Source organism: Leptonotus elevatus, chromosome 1 (genome assembly GCF_054856555.1).
Source record: "Leptonotus elevatus isolate MCC_2025b chromosome 1, RoL_Lele_1.0, whole genome shotgun sequence".
In the NCBI taxonomy this organism is placed as follows: domain Eukaryota; kingdom Metazoa; phylum Chordata; class Actinopteri; order Syngnathiformes; family Syngnathidae; genus Leptonotus; species Leptonotus elevatus.
In genome coordinates, this window is record NC_141239.1 from 43,301,808 (window position 1) to 43,320,228 (window position 18,421).

Consider the following 18,421-nt stretch of genomic DNA (forward strand, 5'->3'; position numbering starts at 1 on the left):
ATAATCAATATAGGGCTGTTAAGTGTATAGTTTTGAGTTGAAGACTTTCTATGTCATGTCGACAATATGTTAATTACTCACCTCACCCATGTCAACGTGGTGGCAGGGTTGCCCTCCCGTGCTAACATTTAATAGAATCCTTTCATTTGGATCAATGTGGACCTGAGTGACCAGATTTTGGTGTGACACCTCACCTTCATTTGAGTTCTTCCTGACCACCGCTGCTTTCAGCTCACTGACCATTGTGCGTTGGCACCCACAGTGGCGCCTGTGTCTTTAAGAGAGAAAGTACAATGTTTAATGTGGAAGCTGAGGGGAGACAGTGAGAGAGGAACGTGTGAATTTATCAACATTTGTGCTTCCTTTCGCAAGCTGTGTGCCGAGGCTCGGTGCACCGGCATGCACCCTCTCCCAAGGCTTCTGAAGAGCTCACCTCTCTCTCTCTCTCTCTCTCTCTCTCTCTCTCTCTCTCTCTCTCTCTCTCTCTCTCTCTCTCTCTCTCTCTCTCTCTCTCTCTCTCTCTCTCTCTCTCTCTCTCTCGCTCTCTCTCTCGCTCTCTCTCTCCCCACCTCCCACCCGGGCGCTCCCTTACACACACACACGCACACGCACACACTCACACACACAGACACATACCGCTGTCGGGGAACGCCGCCGCTGGTCCGCGGCCATCTCGCCAAAGGGAAGGGAGTCCGAGCGAGGGCGAAGGGACAAAAGGGGAAGGGAGCGGGAGCGGAGCGACTGGAAGCGGGAACCCGGCGCGAGGCGAAGGAGCGACCTTTACTTGGAGCGAAAAAGGAGGCGGGAAGGAGGAAAACGCGATCACTGTCACGGCTGCAGCGCTCCTTGACGCAGCATGGGCAATGCACCATCCCAAGGCATGTCAAACCTTCAGCTTTTTATTTTTATAGTGTGTGTGTGTGTGTGTGTACGTGTGTGTTGTGCGATCCAACCTGCTGACTGTCACACTGTTTAAGATGGGGGGCTGTGCTGATCCGGAGGAGAGCGATGCTGGATGTAAGGTGCGGGTGAAGCTTTGCTTGGGTTAGAGGTGCTTGAGGGAGGGGTGGGGTGGATGGGGGGTGGGGGGGGCAGAATGAGGTTGGAAGCAGGTGGTGCTTGTGTGTGTGCAGGTGTGCTGGACCAGAATATCCCTATACGGAAGCTTTTCCTTGTAAGGTGCAGGAAAGACAACCAAACACGCAAGAAGACTCATAATTGCCGGCTGTTATCTCGACTGATTAAATGGCTTTCCCTTCTGAGGCCGGGGATGGTATTTTCTAATGAATGTCCAGGTCAACCTCTATTCTTTCCACCATAGTTTCCTTTATTCTCAGCGAGGTGCACACTGCAGGTGTTCCAATGACAAAGCTAATTGAAGGTCGTGGTGAGCCTTAATGAGATAACACTGATAGTCCGTCCGGGTGATTACCTCCACCAAGGTTGCCATGACATGACCATTTTTCACAAAACTTTGTGGAACACCTCAGTTTTGATTTAATGGAGATATCATGATGAGGAAGGCAATTTCCTTAATTTCTTTGCCAAGCACATTTCTGTCCAATGATAGCTGTGTATGTCACATTTTGTTAATACTGACGGCAGCATAGCGGAACACAGTAGTGGTGAGCACGTATGCTTCAGCTGGGAGGCTCTCATGGAGCTTATATGTTCTACCTGTGCTTTTCTCTGGGCACCGGTTTTTCAAAGTCTCTAAATGAAGGTGTGAGTGTGATTGGTTGTCCGTCTGTCTTGGTGCCCTGCGAGTGTGCCGACCAGTCCGGGTGTAACCCACCTCTTGTCTTAAGTCAACTGGGAGGGGGCCCAGCTCGCCCATGATGCCAAATGAGGGCAGACACCACACTGAAGAAAACTGATAGAAAAATATATAGATGGATGTTAAATACTGATGTATTTTATAAAATAATTCATAATTTGTCAATTCAATCACTTCATCACCAGATATGTCAATCTACAGTCGCGCCTTGAATGACTTGACTAATGATGTAAGAGCCATCGATTGGCTGATTTTATACCTTGAATGCGAGCGCAGACTTACAACTCAACCCACTTCACAACAATTAGTACTCTGGAAAACAGTGAACAATTCTAAAAAAGTTTTCAAGTGTTAAGTGCCACTTGAAGGTTAAAGTTTTCCGTCAAACTATACGTTAAAACAAATGTAATAACATCTTGCGCATTTAAATCAACCACATTGCTTAGGCCTTCAGTCCACTTTCTCAATGTTAATGCTAATTATCATCTATGTTGTGGTGCTACAACCCTTCAAAGCAACAGATTAAATACAAACTGTGCAGGAACACAGCTAGAAAGACAATATAACAGTACTTTTTTATTCTCTCTGAAGAATGACTAATATGGGGTAGATGCCACGACTTCCGAATTCCGGGTTTTACACATTAGCGGCGTTTCCGGCCACTGCTGGCCGCGTTCCAACACTCGCACCCCCACCCCTGCGCCCCCGAACCGTGTGCTCCCGCTCATTGGCGGGAGGGCGTCTCGGCTATCTGAAATGCTTCGGATACTAAGACAGACACTACACACTCGCAGCCTCGAACCCGTCGACGGGAACGCGCAACCGAGGGGCACAAAGGCGGAAGCGCAAGTACTGGGACGCGGCCTACAGGTCGCAAACCGGAAACGGAAACAAAGTTGATGGGTGAAAACCCGGAAGTCGGAAGACCCGCCTCCTCCGTGGCATATAGTTCATTGATGCTGTACTGATGTTCTGAAGGAAGTTAAGATGGCTGCCATACTATTTAAGATGTGTGACGAAAACAGTTTAATTATTTTGAATCCTATTTAATTATGTCACTACTGTATGTCTTTATAAAGTACAAAATTACAAAGTGCTGTTTTTCTTAAAAAAACATTTACAGCATTTTTTTTTTTGTTTTGTTGGTGAAAGCTGGAACAGATTAACAGCATTTCCATTCATTTCAACAGGAAGAGATTATTTTAGATTCATGTGTTTCAAGTTAAAGCTGCTTAACGCAGAAAAGTATTTTTCGAATTGCTACTACCCCCACAGAAAATGAAACGGCATTTTCCCTTCTTCACGTACACATCGTGCACATGACGTCACATCCGCAGACAGAGGGCGGGAAATTCAAACCCGAATCCAGTCTGAAAATGCGGCCAGAGGCTTGCAGGAGTATATACCCATTGTGAACAGCTAAGGTGCTACTCTATGGCTTCCTGTGACATGTAGCCTCATGATGGTTAAAGGACAAGCGACGCATTGATGCATTAAATATGGTGAATCTAGCCCTACGATGGTACCGACATATGAAGTGTCAAGGTTTCGATTCAAACGACGTGCAATGAATTAGTTCGTACAGTGGGGAAAGAATCTTGTCATTTGTGTACGGTTCTGGCAGCCTTGTTTTTTATTGGTTGCTCAACTATACACTTTTGGCAGTGCATGCGCAATCTCGTCATGTCGGCCATAAAATGGACTTATGAGGTTTTCGTTGGGCAATACGCACTATGTGGGTCGGCCATTTAGTGCTGATCCAAATTGGGATTGCTCGGCCATTCTACTTTCATTGGGGTCCATTCAAGGACACACGGAGAGGAGGGAAAAGCACGGAGTGTGTGAAAGTGAACAACAACTGGCGTGCTGCGTGAGGATTCAAAGTCTTGATCCTCAGCCATCATTTAGGCGGACAGTGGAGTGGGCCCTGGGGAGGAGATGATAGGACTGAAAGGAAGTTTAAAAGAACACAAAAGCGAAAAAGCCGAGGAAGGGCTGAGCGGTGCGGAGATGCAGAGGGTCTTGTCGGTGGCGGCGCGCTGGAATAAGGTCATCATTTAGGAGGCTCGTAAGTGCTCAACAGCCCCTAAAATCTTTTATTCCGCCTCAGCGAGGGAAACACCCGTTGCTTCTGTCTCATTCAAGAGATTACTCGGGTCACATTCAGGTGACGGCCGACTTAAGCGTGTTTAGACCTTTTGCACCCGGCAGTTTATTTGATTTCATGCTTTATTACGCTAAAGCCTTGTGTCTGTCAAAACAGATTTGACTCTGCGGTTTCTTTGGGAATTTAAAGTCACGCAATGAATAGTTCGAAGCTAAAATGTTCCAAAATTTGTCATGTGTTGCCTAAACATTCTCCTAAACGGAGGGAGGGGTGGGGCGGATTTTTTTTTTAACCTATTTTTGAGAAACCCTGAGTTAAACAATACTATAATACCGATCCACATGACTTTCAAGTACGCTCGCCACTGGTGGCAATTAAGCGCAATTAGTTTAACATCACTAATCTGCCGCAACGCACTGCCGGAGCAGGCGGGGCTTGTAACCGCCGGCTGCCATGGCGAATGGAAGTAAAGCCCATTAGACGTCACAGTAGCAGGCTCGAGCGCGGGAATAGCTTAAGCCGAGTGGAGCGTTAAACCCGGCGTCGGCTCACGCTGGCGACGATGATGCCATTGTCCACAGATGACTGATCCGGCTAACCTTCGTGTTCATCTCCTTTTTAAATCTCTCTATTCCATCCTGCAGTGACACTTTTAGATGCGAGTAAAAAAAAAAGAAAAAGCGTACTGATGTGTGGAAGAGTAGACTTTGTACATATTGTTAATAAGACGCTGAAAAGCAATCAAAAAATATCAGCCTTTAAAAAGATACTGTTACTATATTCTTGTTTGCTACTGCACAGTTTTTAAAGCAGACTTCCCTATATTGCCTGCCATTTTTCAGCATTTTGACATTTTGTGTTCTCTGACAATATGAGCACCGAAACAATCAGAAGACAAATCGACTCTCTTTCTTTGGAAAACTTTATTTAACTTTTTAATGCTATGATGCTAATGACCCTGGGAGTTCCCAGAACCTTTTGTTAAAATTAAAAACAGTTAGCTAAGAAAAAAACAAAAAAACGAATATTTCACAAATCTTACAGGGACCTATCTCTAAGTCATTACAATAGTTTAGAACAGGGGTGGCCAAGTCCGGTCCTCGAGAGCCACTATCCAGCCTGTTTTCCGTGTCTCCCTCCTTCACCGCAGCTGCATCTAATGATCAGCTCATCAGCAAGCTTTGCAGAAGCCTGATAACAATCCTGATCATGAATCAGGTGTGTTAGTGGAGAGAAACATGGAAAACAGGCTGGATAGTGGCTCTCGAGGACCGGACTTGGCCACCCCTGGTTAAGAAAGAGGAATTTCAAAACCCTCTTCCATGTCTACCCATTGATAAATGCATTAGTTGCACACTGTAACAAATTTCTGTAAAATCTACGGCAAAAAATTACAGCATTATCTTGTTTTTTAATTTTACAGTATTTAACTGTATACAGCAAAGCATAATGGGTAAAATAAAGTGCAATATGGGTAAAACCAAAGTACAGTAATTTGCTGTATAATTAGCGGTCAAATACTGTACATTTTACGCCGACTATGTTTTGGCCTGTATATTTGTGGATTACAGGTAAATACTGTAAATATTATCGGGTTTTGGCGGGTATCTCTCTATATCGTCTTCACATCGCATTGCTACGATAAACAGGCAACATTACAGCTAACGTTCATTTATGCACTCGGCTGCAGAACGACGATTGATTTTACAACAAGGGCGGCACGGTGGGTGACTGGTTAGCACGTTCGCCTCTCAGTGCTGAGGGCGTGAGATTGAATCCGGGCTTCGGCCTTCCAGGGTGTGGTTTGCATGTTCTCCCCGTGCCTGTGTGGATTTTCCCCGGATGCTCTGGTCTGCCACATTCCAAAGACATACATGGCCGGTTACGGTCACTAGGTGTGATTGTGAGTGTGGGTGGTTGTTTGTCTCTGTGTGCCATGCAACCAGTTCAGGGTGTAACCTGCCTACTGCCCAAAGCCAGCTGGGATAGGCTCCAGCACCCCTGCGACCCTTTTGAGGAATAACGGTTAAGAAAATGGATGGATAGTTTTTACAACGACATACTGTATTATTTATTTACAGGAATTTACTGGCAACTTTAGTTGTAACTGTAATTTATATACAGTAAATACTTGTAAAAAAAACAAACCATAATATACTGTAATAGAATTTTACACTAATTAAGTGAAATTTTACAAGAATTGGCTGGCAACTTTTTTGCCAGTTATTTCTTGTAAATTCTGCAGTCATTCATTAAGCATTTGTTGGTGATAGGTGACACAGGTAAACATCCTGAGCAGTGAATTAGTCAAATAGTAATTCATTGAAATAGTGCTTTTCACCTTACAGGGTCCTCAAAGCACTTTACATTTTGACTACTCATTCACCTACTGATGATGATGATGCAGCAACGGTTTATCTTGCTCAAGGATGCTTCGACATGGCCACAATGGCCTGGGATCCAACCCACAACCTCACGGTTGCATGACAACCATTCTACCACTGAGCCACGCTGCCCCTAAAGAGGTGTTAATAAAAAATGTAGTGTGTTTACTTTTGTAGTAAGAGATGGTGTAATGCTTGGCCCCCCTCATTGCATCATAAAGAGGTTATCGGTTTTTACACAGACTTCCATTGCTACTAGAATTTGTACGTTACACTGTAACTCAAAGTTATCTATCCTAACATATACTAACGCAGTAGTAAAGTTGTAGAAAGACCACTTTTATGTCACAAATATAAAACAATGAAAGTGCACAGTCAGTTTCAACACCACCAAACGAATAAACACGCTGTCAAATTAATACCGCCCTGAAAGTGTCACCTAAGTCCTGGAATGACTCCGTTTGTAATGGCAGTAATATTTGATGGGGTCCTAACATCGTAATCAATCCCGCCAAATCAAGTGAAAATGAGATTTACTGCTGCTACTCCCATTTATTGCACTCTTAATTACAGTAAAACAGTGTTTAGCAACCGCACGCGTTTGCATCTTCATCAGTTAGCCCTCGCTTCTTAAATTCTAGTCGTCTTCTGTTTCTCTTCTTTTCCTCAGGCAGGTGGGCAGTTTGGCTCGGATATTTATCCAACATGCATAAACAGCGAACCTCACATGAACTCCCATTTTATTCAGCTTTAATTTTCAAGACCGATCACAAGTAGGCTGACACCGCCGTATTTGCACACTCACTTATTGGCCGTGGTGCACCTGCTCGCTCCTGCTGCACAAAGACCCGCCGGCTCTGCCCTGTGATTGGCTGGCGATGACGCAATGTTTCACGGCAGGCGTCGACAACCATTCCCTCTCTGTGTTTTCGGGGCATGTCGGATAGTAATTGACCCTTGTGGGAGCAGCGTTGCGAGATGAAATCTGATAGTCATGCACACATTAATAAGATTGATCGTATTTGGTTGGCACGTGTAGTAAGATCCACTTTTAAAGCTTCATACGGCGTACTTGTCCCGGCAGGTTGTGACTGCACCAGTGCCTGCCGGAGCTTTTTGATGCACATCCAAGACAGTTAATTAACATACAGCGCCGCGGACTGTACATGTTCTGTGAAGCTTTGTCTTACCAGGCGCTTTAAAAATCACAATTTCAGCTTTCTGCTCCAGAGATTTCTCCCTGTAGTCTCAAGGTTGTTAATGATTTACTAGTTTAAATATTACATCCATTTATCAAAGATATTTTTCTTCGCAGCTCACGCTGCACCTCTGACACGAGAGGTTTGATGTGTGCGCGCAGTGATGACAGACAAATAATGGAATAATTACAGGACTTGTCATCACTTTTATATCATCACTGTAGCCATTTATCAGCATCAGTTTTGTCTTTTTTGTTGTCACGCCTGAAAGTATCATTAAGATCGAGCGTCGCGTCAAAGCAATCTCTTCTCATTTATTAAACTCATTATACCAGCTTTGACTTGAAATTCAATCATTTTGTAATGGACTTAGAAAAATTGGCCTCTACCATATGTGTGCCAGATTTGTAAAGCCTCCTGTCACATGTTGATGTTTGGCAGATTTCTAGTGATCCTGAGGCTACACATCAATATTGACGTCATCATGGCTCAAGTTTAGCTTCTGCCAGAGGAAATTTGGAAAATGTCGATAAATTAAGGTTTAGGGGCGGGGGGGGGGGGGGGGGGGTGTTGTTACTGGAAAAAATAACCCCCCCACACACATTTATTAAAATAGTCATAGTGATTTGACAGTAGAACGTGCTAAATAAAAAAAAAGCCATTACTGGCCCCATCATGTGCCTCTAATTTAACTCACAGCGCCATAGGAAAAACAACCAATCAGAGGTAGAAGGCGTGACTCATAAAGTTTCAATCACGCATTTGTAGGCACACTCATCGCAGGCACACCTTTACTCCCGATTGAGTCCCACCTTCTGTCTCTGATTGGTTGTTTTTCATCAGGTGCGGTGGTTTCTTGCAAATTAAACTAGCGGAGAAGCAGTGTTGTGATCGTTACAAAAAAAAAAAAGAGTAACTAGTTACAGTTAAAAAAGTAACTCAATTACTCTGATGATTACTTAAACAAAAAGGTAATGTGTACTATTAAAAGTAACTCTTTACTTTTTTTTTTTTAAAGGACATACACTTCCTTTATGCTCAGCTAAAGTGACGAGCGTATTTCCACGTCGAAAAACTCGTCTTGCGCTCGGCTTGACACTCCATGACTACCGAATCCGATATCCGCCCACAATGCGTCTTTTTCGCAATCCATTGTAAACAGGAAGTAGCACAGTACACAGCAGCCATCCATTCATGATTTGATTCTGAACCGCTTATCCTCACGAGTGTCGCATAATTAAATTATTAAATTAAATAATTTATCAAGTAACATACCATACTGTAACTGAGTTACTGTATTTCAAAAAATAATGCGTTAGAGTATTAGTTATTGTAAAAGGTAACTAAATAACAGTAACGCCTTACTAGTAACTAGTTACTGCCTAACACTGGCGGAGGGCAACTGCTGTTTTTTTCCACAGGTCTTATTTCTCACAGATTTAACAAATATGACAGAAAGTTAAATTGCAAACTCCCCCTTTGACAGACACAGAAAGTGAAAAAGGATTTTAAAAAATAGTTGATCTTCTTTGAAACCTATGGAGTGTGTCTGTAAGGATTTTGGATACCAACCGGCGAGTGTTGATGAAATGTTTTCGTTTTTTCCAGTTACTCCGGGTTCCTTCCACACAGTAAATTTTGTAAAAAGTAAATATGAAAAAGACTTTATTCGGTCCCACTCTAAACGGAGAATTTTTTTACACTTGGAAGAGAGTAAAACACTAAAATAACAATAAAACACGCACCGATTGAGGAACGATCCCACAACCTTCAGCATGGAAGACAGCCACTCTACCACTTGAGCTATGCTAGACTCATTGTTAGCTAACATATTTTGCTGGTATGTCCCAGACCAAAAAAATGAGGTACAAGGATTCCACCCGACACCTACAATATAGAGTAGGAGTGGTATTGGTCAGTGGTTAAGGTTCAACAAGTCATCTAACAATTAGCCAAGTAGCTCAGTGAGATAAGTCCAGCTTTTTGGCTTATTATGCTATTCAACATGGCCGATAGAGGTCGCTAAACTAAAACACGTAACACTTGGTTGTAATTTGGCACCTTTTCTAAACGATCTATGTGGTTATATTTATTGGAGGACTGTCTCTTAAGGTTGGTTGTCTCCCAACCTGAAGGTTGTGTGATTGTTCCTCAACTGTTGATCCCCTCACCCCCACCCTTTTTTTTTTACTCTCTTCCGAGTATAACGTTTAGTCTGTTTAGACTGGGACCGAATATAGTCTTTTTCAGAGTAAAATTTACTGTGCATATTCCAAAAACACACAATAAAGTACATTGAAGACTCTAAAGTGTGTTTTTATGTAGCCCACCTCGCAATTAAGGTCAGCTTGGAGAGGCTCCATTTTAATGGTGACCAGAGCAAGGTCAAGGACAATATCAAAAATGGATAGAAGGCTAACTTCCTGCTAGGGTACCAAATCTCTTCATTGGCAATCAGAAATAGTTCACTGTCGGAATGTGATCTAAAAATAAAGCTTGTCATTTTCTTGTAATATTATCATCCACAATATGTGGCCTTCATCATTGTTGAATTAATTAGCACCTGACGTTGTGTCACGCTGCTTTTCCTCACCTGGTCAAGGACTACTTCCTGACTTGTGTGCGACCAAGCACACATATTGCGCCCAGCAAGGCAATCGGGAGCGCTCGCTAAGAGAACAAAGAGCGATGAGGCAAGCGGCGCTTTTAGAGGAAATTAGTTTGGCGACGTTAGCGAGGCGCTGGCAGAAGCGGTAATAGTTTTCCTTTTTCCCCTCCTGATGGTTCCCTCCTACGTTCTACCTCTTATCAACTTTCGTTCCCCAGATGCTCTGGCAGGCATACAAAGCAGGCGGCGCAGGCGCTGATGATTCCGGGCCCAGATTAGCGTCCTTCTGTTCCCAACTGGATCCAACTTATCACTCATTGCGTTCTGGTTCTATACGCGTCCGCCGTCCTTTCCTCGCCTCTTGACTCGGCGTTGTATTGGTCGATTCATCGGACCCTGCAACCTGAAATCCCCAAAGCGACGCTGATGAACTATCACTTTACAAATTTTCCTTCCCCGTGTCTCAACTGCCTCTGGGCTAGAGAGAGAATTTAGATTTTCATTCTGCGTCCCTGTTAGCTTTTAAAGCAGCGCCATGTTTCTTTTTTATGTGCTTTACATTCTCCAGATCAATACTTGAATGAGTGCACGCTAAGTCTCTGCAGCAAGAACTTACTTCATTTTTGGTTAGGTTAGAAACCAGCTCATGTTTCTGCATACCGTAACCAAAATGTTCCAAAATGTGCCTCCCTGTTACTGTCAGTCATCCTCCTCTGAGTGCAGTGTGAATGGCTTTTGTTGGTTGGTTAGGTTAAAGTACCACTGATTGTTACACCCACCTAAGTGGGGCGAAAAAAAAAAATCCGCATTTGACCCATCTCCTGAGGGAACGGTAAGCAGCAGCAGGAGCCACGTTCGGGTTGGGAGGAAAAGTAGGATTATGAAAAAAAAAGAAGAAAAAGAAAAGATTAAAACACGAGCACGTAAAGGATAAAAAAAAAATGGTTATTAGTACTTTGTGGGGTTCAAATTGGGAAATGCATCATGGTATTAAAAAAATACTTTTGATTTCGATCGGAATCAGGCCTCTTCCAAATATGGATAAAACCCTGTTACATAACGTTTTTATAGCAATGAAAGTGCGGCATAAACACACAGATTGGTTATATCCAGTCAATGTGAACTTCACATCATAGACATACATATGTCGGTGACTTATACACACCTGTGTTGGCTTAAACAACACATACCACTGGAGATACCACCGTTTTTTCCCCCGTTTTTTTTTTATGGCGAATACTAATACCGATTATTAGTAGTCAAGGAGGCTGATAACCAATATTTGGAGCCGACTTCCACTAAAAAGATAAACATTTTGCCATCATTTCCAAAAGTATTGTTAAAATTGTCTTCAAGCATTTGCTTATTAAACTTTTCAGATCTTGTGCAATAGCATTTTTGTTTTAAAATTCTAACAAAAGTTGAGGGAGGTCCCAGGGTCACCAGTCACTTAAATGCAAAGTTAAATGAAAACGTAAAACACAATAGTTCCCTTTTGTTTTCTACAGTAGATAAAGTTTTCCCGAACTTCTGTAATGATTTCCGGAATAACCGGACCCACAAATGCAGAGATACAAAGGGTGTAGATTGACAAATTTAATTGTACACGACGGAATACACAACATAAAACTACGTGTCAAAAGACTCACGTGAGAAACTGAAAACAAGAAACAAAGCTAGAGATAGGAATTTAAGGTCAATACTCCGACAAGGAGAAGCGTTGATTTGTGAATGAGAAACAGGTGCGGCGCAGGAGGACACGCCCCTCTACTCAATCAAAGACTGAAAAAACAAAAAAAAACAACGCAATGAAAGCACAACCATAACAATTTCAACATATCTGAAATGTTAAATTTTCATTTATCCTAATTTTGATTTCAAACAAAAACAGAAGGTGCTGAGTATTTCCAGGGTCAACACTGCAGCATCCCATAAAGTTAACATAAAATGTAAATAAATAGGTATCTGAAGTTAACACAGTTTTCAATTAATCTATTATTGACTGTCCAATTTAAAAAAAAAGGTAGATGCCAATATTCATCAAAATGCTGAATATTGGTGCCAATAATCGGCCAGGACGATAATCGGTATATCCCTAATGAACACATTAAAAACACCTGCTGTAAACCAAACCTACAACAAATGCTACGAATATTAAATATGCTAAATTAAAGGTTTGTCCATTATTAAATAAGCAAGCAAAATGAATGCAGAATCAGATGGCACGTCATTGAGCAATGTAAAAGTTACCCTCATTTAAATTCAATGGGAGAAGAATCAGCCCAGGCCAAAATGCTACAACGTTAGATTAAGTTTAATTTATGTATTATTTATTTATTATTTGTTTACTTCCATGTAATCACTGCCTGCCTGTGGAGTTATGTTATTTGGGCGTCTGGTCATGCGGGGGTGTTTCACGGTTTTCCATCAGCGTGTAGACGCAGCCATATTTAATATGCGTCACTTGAAAAGTCAATCGCTAATAATGATTTAAAAAAATAAAAACAAAAAAAATTAATGTAGCCATTAAATCGGAATCAGGCACTTGAACCTGCAAAATAAATCCAGCCTCAGGAATCAATAGAAAGTTAGGCGGGGAAAAAAATAATATTTTGTCAGTCTGGCATCTCATTACCAAAAAAGGAAGAAAAAAAAAGACTATCCATTATAATGTTTGGGAATGAGTCGAGAAGCAGTACAGGACTTTCAACACCCAGTCTTCCAGTTGATCAGGCGCAACATTGCATGCGAAGTCCACAGCCGCGCCCCGACCCAACTGCCACAAACGATCAGGGCAGCCACTATGAAAAGGTCACATCCTTCTTCCTCGCCCCCCTTGAGACGGACCTGCTCCCTTTTTAGTTCATCCAGCGCTCGATGCGTTCCTTGCCTCCCCATCGATCAGCCGGGCCGCATCCATCTCCTCAGTCCGACGTGTTAACGGCAAAACCATGGCTCGAACGCCAGTGTGTGGCATTGACATTTTTGAAAGAAGAGAGGCAGAAGAAATATAGTCTGTCGCTGAGAATTTTCGTACTTGAGAAGCAGAGGGCTGAAAAAGGAGTGCTTTTTTCTTTTGTCTGCAATCATGTGCAGCCTATTTGGATCGCTGTCGTTCATTTGTTTATTTGTCAGGGACCAAGTATGGAAAACCTCAAATTCAAGACGGGAGGGCTACACCCCAGATCAGCCAATGAAACGTCTAGACAAACAATCATTTACACACACCAATTAGACTCTTCATTGAGTGTAACATCAGAGGCGGGTAGAGTAGCCAAAAATCGTACTCAAGTAAGAGTACTTCAGGATCGTACGACTCAAGTTAAGGCTGGAATGCATTAATGACATTTCCATTCATTTTAATGGGCAAAGATGATTTGAGATACTGTACATAATGGATCAATTCATTAGTGAGCTCGTTGAATTGTTCATCGGTGGCCATTTGACCTCCCCTCCATTCAATAGCAGGAGGCAATTACCATCAAGCTGCAAGGATCTTTGAAGGTCGTCACATTGTGCTGATTTTCCCTCTGCCGGTTGTTGTTTCTCCCCTTTTGTGTGTTTATGCAAAGACATTCGCATGGCGACCAATAATAAGCAAAAGTCATTGTCACACCTTCAGCGTTCCTCTGAGCTGAAAGGAGGCGGCCGCTATGATCCCACAGACAAACCAGTGGGTGTCTACTACAATAGCGGAACATTGTGTTTGTTATTCTGTCCTTTGTTGCAGCGTCTGTATTCGCCATCTGCCTCCTCCTTCAATATCTGACGTGTTCATTTGGAGGGAACATAATGGTGCAAAGCTTGGCGATACTGAGGTCAGGGTTTATGTCTAGGAAACCTACACAAGATTACAGATGATTTTGTATTTTTGCTCGACGGAAGAACAGCTATACAGCAAAAGCAGCAGACGCGGTGGTTGTTCAAAGAACATTTCTCTCAGCTTCTCTTTTGTACTTTTGTAATATATTCGCTAAACGTGGACTATGCTCTACATATTGATCGAGCACCATTGTCTTGTGGGGCGCTGAGCTCCCGGTCGGCAAGGTACATTTCAATGTTCGGTACATTTGAATGCAATGTCGTTCCCACGTTTCTCAAAAAAACTGTCCTAAATGGAGTAGCACCTTGGCTTTAATATTAAGGCATGTCCAGCCAAACAACTAACTTCTCTCATTCCAATTCAAAAAGAGTACAGCATCACTGTATGGCCTCGAGTTGACCACCTCAAGCTAGCGAGAAAAAGAGGAAGCTAGCTTCTACCTAATAACATACACAGTGACCGACGAACAAATGCAGCAAAAACTAGTTAATGGGGAAGTTGACACAATCATTTTCTGTATATAGAACACGAGTCTAAACTTGGTATTAGGATTAATATAGCGTTTGTGGAATATAAATAAAGGTGCAAAATCCATGTGTTTTTATCCATCTCAGGGTGCGGCCATTTTGCCACTTGCTGTCGACTGAAAATGACATCAGTTGCTCAGAGCCCAGGTAATGACCAATCGTGACTCTTCTTGCCAAATTCACATAACCAAACTCCGAAAACAGATGAGCCATGATTGATCGTTACCTGAGCCTTGAAAAACATTTTCAGTCGACAGGAAGTGGCAAAATGGCCGTCACCTGAGCTGGATAAAAACAGGTGGATTTTGATGCTTAACTCATATTCCACAAATCCAATATTAATCAGAATGTCATGTTTAGACTAGTAGGGATGCATACAAAATGTATTGTTGATGAAATATTACACTTCAAGTATTATATGGTTTTACACTTTCTATGTTGTTTAAATGACTGTTCATTTTTGGGGGTGCTAAATTTTAGGGGTTTTACGTGTGCTTCAGCAGCCCCTAAAATGAGCTATGGTCAGACTTTGTTAATCCTGATTTAACCAAACAAAACCTATGCCACAATCACAAAACGTGCTCAGTCATTTGTCACAAAGAAATGATAAATGTTCCATCCCATGTTTCCCACTTTGCGACATATTATCCGGAGAGCCGAAATCGTAGATGAAATATAGCATCCAGCACGTTTAATGCAGTCTGACAAGTGGAGCTCCGCATTAGCAGCAGCGCTTGTTTATGGAATTGCCTCACGGCGCTGCGAACACTCATTGTATGTAGCGCGCATGAGATAAACGGCCGTGATGGGCCTGACGGGCGTGGGGGGAGGATGGGTGGGGGTGGGGGGTGCAAGTCTTTCGGGAACAGGAGCGATGCCTGACACATCTGAGAGTAAAATAATCTGCCGGCCGCAAACCGTGGTTTGGTCTTCAGGCTAATATCAGCGGATGTTTGGATGTTTTGCCTTCATTAACCCTCTCGATGCTTGATGTGCTATCAGGGTTGGTATGCTGCTTGATTGACTAACTTTGTCATACATGTGTCAGATGCTAAGGCGCTAGCTCCCTCCCGCCGTTACTAGGAAACAAGCGCACCGGTGAGCAAGCGGAGAGGTGTGACACGATTACGCCAAGCCAGCCTCTGGGGGTTAAAAGCACAAATAAATGCTTGACGCCGAATTCATTAAACCCATCTCACAGCCATCCGCTTTGCTTTGCACCTGCACAAGGACACCTGTGAACGTGCCGCGCTCCCTGTTTAGGTCGTTGGAAAATTGTGCATTAGAACTGGGAGTGGCGTTAAACAGCTGGATGCATTTGTTTTGATGAATTCACAAGGGATGTGTTGAGCAAAATGGTTTAGTTTGCGGTTAAAAGCTTCAGTTGTGTAAACAAAGCTAATGTATGTTTCTGTGGATAAAAGCAAGCTAATCAGTAGGTTTTTGTTTCATGGCGTGCTGCAAAATGCTCCATTGAGTACTTGATCAAACTCGTAAGTGCACACGAGGTTTGCTATCCAGGAAACTGCATTTCCATCTGCTCTTATCGAGCAACCTTTTGTTGGATTGTGGACAACCATCGCAGTTCCTCCTTTGGCACGAGATCTCCTGTTTGGCCAGGAAGTGGGCTTGATCGCCCGGGTTGCAGCACAACGCTCCCTCTCTCCCTCCCTCACTCTGCCTCTTTGGCTTGCCCTTGTGCCAAAAGCTTTGGTGGTAAAATAGGCACGCTGACGATATGGCAGCAAGGCGGCATCACTGTGGTGCGAAGGCTTCCAGGGGGTCTGGCAGGAGGTCTTCCCCTTCTGTGCATCCACGTGGAGTGGAGCCGGTTCCGGAATGTTGTTGACAGCGACTGCTGGTTGAGGTGTCAAGTACAAGTTGGAAGCTTGGTGAAGATGTCATGTGAGGACATAATGAAAATAAATAATCGCATGATAAAAAAAGAAAATTCAAACCGCAATTAGCTCATTCATTCCCAGCTATTTTCACTGAAGCAACCCCCTTCGCTCCCGGCTGATTTACTGGATTTTGACTGATTTTGCAAGGTCCACAGAATATTGTGTGTTCTATTGCTATAAAAACATGAAACCTACCAAAAGAAAGATTAGAGTCTCTCTCTCTCTCTCTCTCTCTCTCTCTCTATATATATATATATATATATATATATATATATATATATATATATATATATATAGCTACGTTTCATAATTATTCACAAACCTGTTGAAAACATTGGGAAAAAGAGCTTGTTGCAACATGACCCTGGCTGATCTCTTATACTTTGCTGCCACCTGCAGGCCGTTTTTGCTTTAAGCAACCTCTTCCTGTCAGAAGCTGTAATTAAGCCTTCTGTATGCTTTAGAATAAAAAAACTAGTGCTGTCAAAGTTAAAGCGTTAACTGATTAATTAATCACACAAAAATTATCGCATTAATTATGAATTAACGCAGATTAATATTAATTTTGACCATAGATGATCCTTTAGCGTGACAGTGGATGGCTATGTTTAATGTAGCACAGGTTGAGTTTCAGCAATAAACATAATTACAAGCATTTAATAAATGTTTGCGTATTTAGAATATTTGTTAATGTCATAATCTAATAAAAATATTGGGGTAATTTTTTTTCCATTTTAAATTATGCAAGTAATTAACCAATTTGAAAAAGAGGAGGATGAGCGTGTGCAGTGGATCAAATTTTTTTAAAGACGTCCTCATAACATTAAATGTCAAAATAATTAACATAACCGGTGCTCTTCAAATTTGGCGGGGAAAAAAATATTGATTAATAAAAGGCTTTTTTTCTTTTTTATGAATACGTTTTTGGGACCATGGCAATATTTAAACTAGAACGTTTTTATAAGTTTTTGGGAGCAAATGAGTTTTCGTTAATTTTCGTTCAGCTGTAGCTGTATTACATGATAGATGACTCATGTCACTTCCGCAGGCGGCTCATTCAGTCTTTTTTTTTTTGTCACCCACAAGTCTTGCTGATGCCTTGTCACTCTGGATGGTAGCCTGAAATATTCATGGCGGTGTGCACGGGCTCCAGCCCACTGTGCACTCACTTTTGTGTTTTAGTGGCTTTGTTAAAACAAAGTCTCTCTGCTGCTCGCCGGTGCATAACGACTCATTTGGTTGCTTTGTCAACATAGACGGCGTTTGAGAGGCTTGATAAATGCGATGGCTTAAAACATCCCCTAATGACAAGTGGCAGTCGGGGAGGCGGGTGGCATGAATCATTCCCGTCGATTAAAACCGGAGATAAAAGAGGACGACTGTTCTTTGCTTCCTCGTGTTTGACATTTATTGTTATGTGTGATGTTTACTGCATGCATACAACTCAGAGACACTCTCACACCTATGGTTGCTTTCTCAGGTGCAAACGCCATGGATGGCTTGGTTCATTTTCCTCCTGTTTTTTTTTAAATATAGATTTTACATGTTTAGAAACTTATGGACTATTTTGAGCATTATTGCTTTGGCTTTTGTTGGACCGTCCATTCCACCCATTCACCAATCCCTAATGTATTTCCATTATCCATATTTCTAAATAATATAAAATGTAAAAAAAATAAGAAGAGAAAATAATCTATACAAATAGAAACATACTAATAAAATACTAGACAATTTATATATATATATGTATATATATATATTTATTTATTTATTTATATGTATATATATATATGTATATATATATATATATATATATATATATATATTTATATTTATATATTTATATATTTATATATTTATTTATTTATTTATTTATATTTATATATATATATATATATTAGAGCTGTCAAACAATTAAAAAAAAATCTGATTAATCACATCTTAGAATTTTGATTAATCACGATTAATCACTTAATAAAAAAAGCCTTTTTTTATCAATATTTTTTTTCCCGCCAAATTTGAAGAGCACCGGTTATGTGTTAATTCTTTTGACATTTAATGTAATGAGGACATCTTCAACATTTTTTTATCCGCT

At 41.8% G+C, this 18,421-nt stretch overlaps 1 protein-coding gene across 10 annotated transcripts in view; it reads left to right on the forward strand.

The window, feature by feature from the left end:
* Positions 1 to 384: 384 nt before the first annotated feature.
* srcin1a (SRC kinase signaling inhibitor 1a) overlaps positions 385 to 18,421 on the forward strand; it is a 106,411-nt gene continuing 88,374 nt past the window's right edge. For all 10 annotated transcript variants that reach the window (XM_086066775.1, XM_086066783.1, XM_086066812.1 and 7 more), the window contains exon 1: positions 385 to 878. In XM_086066775.1, coding sequence (XP_085922901.1) covers positions 857 to 878 — 22 coding nt within the window. In that variant the 5' untranslated portion in view covers positions 385 to 856. The remainder of the gene's footprint in view (positions 879 to 18,421) is intronic.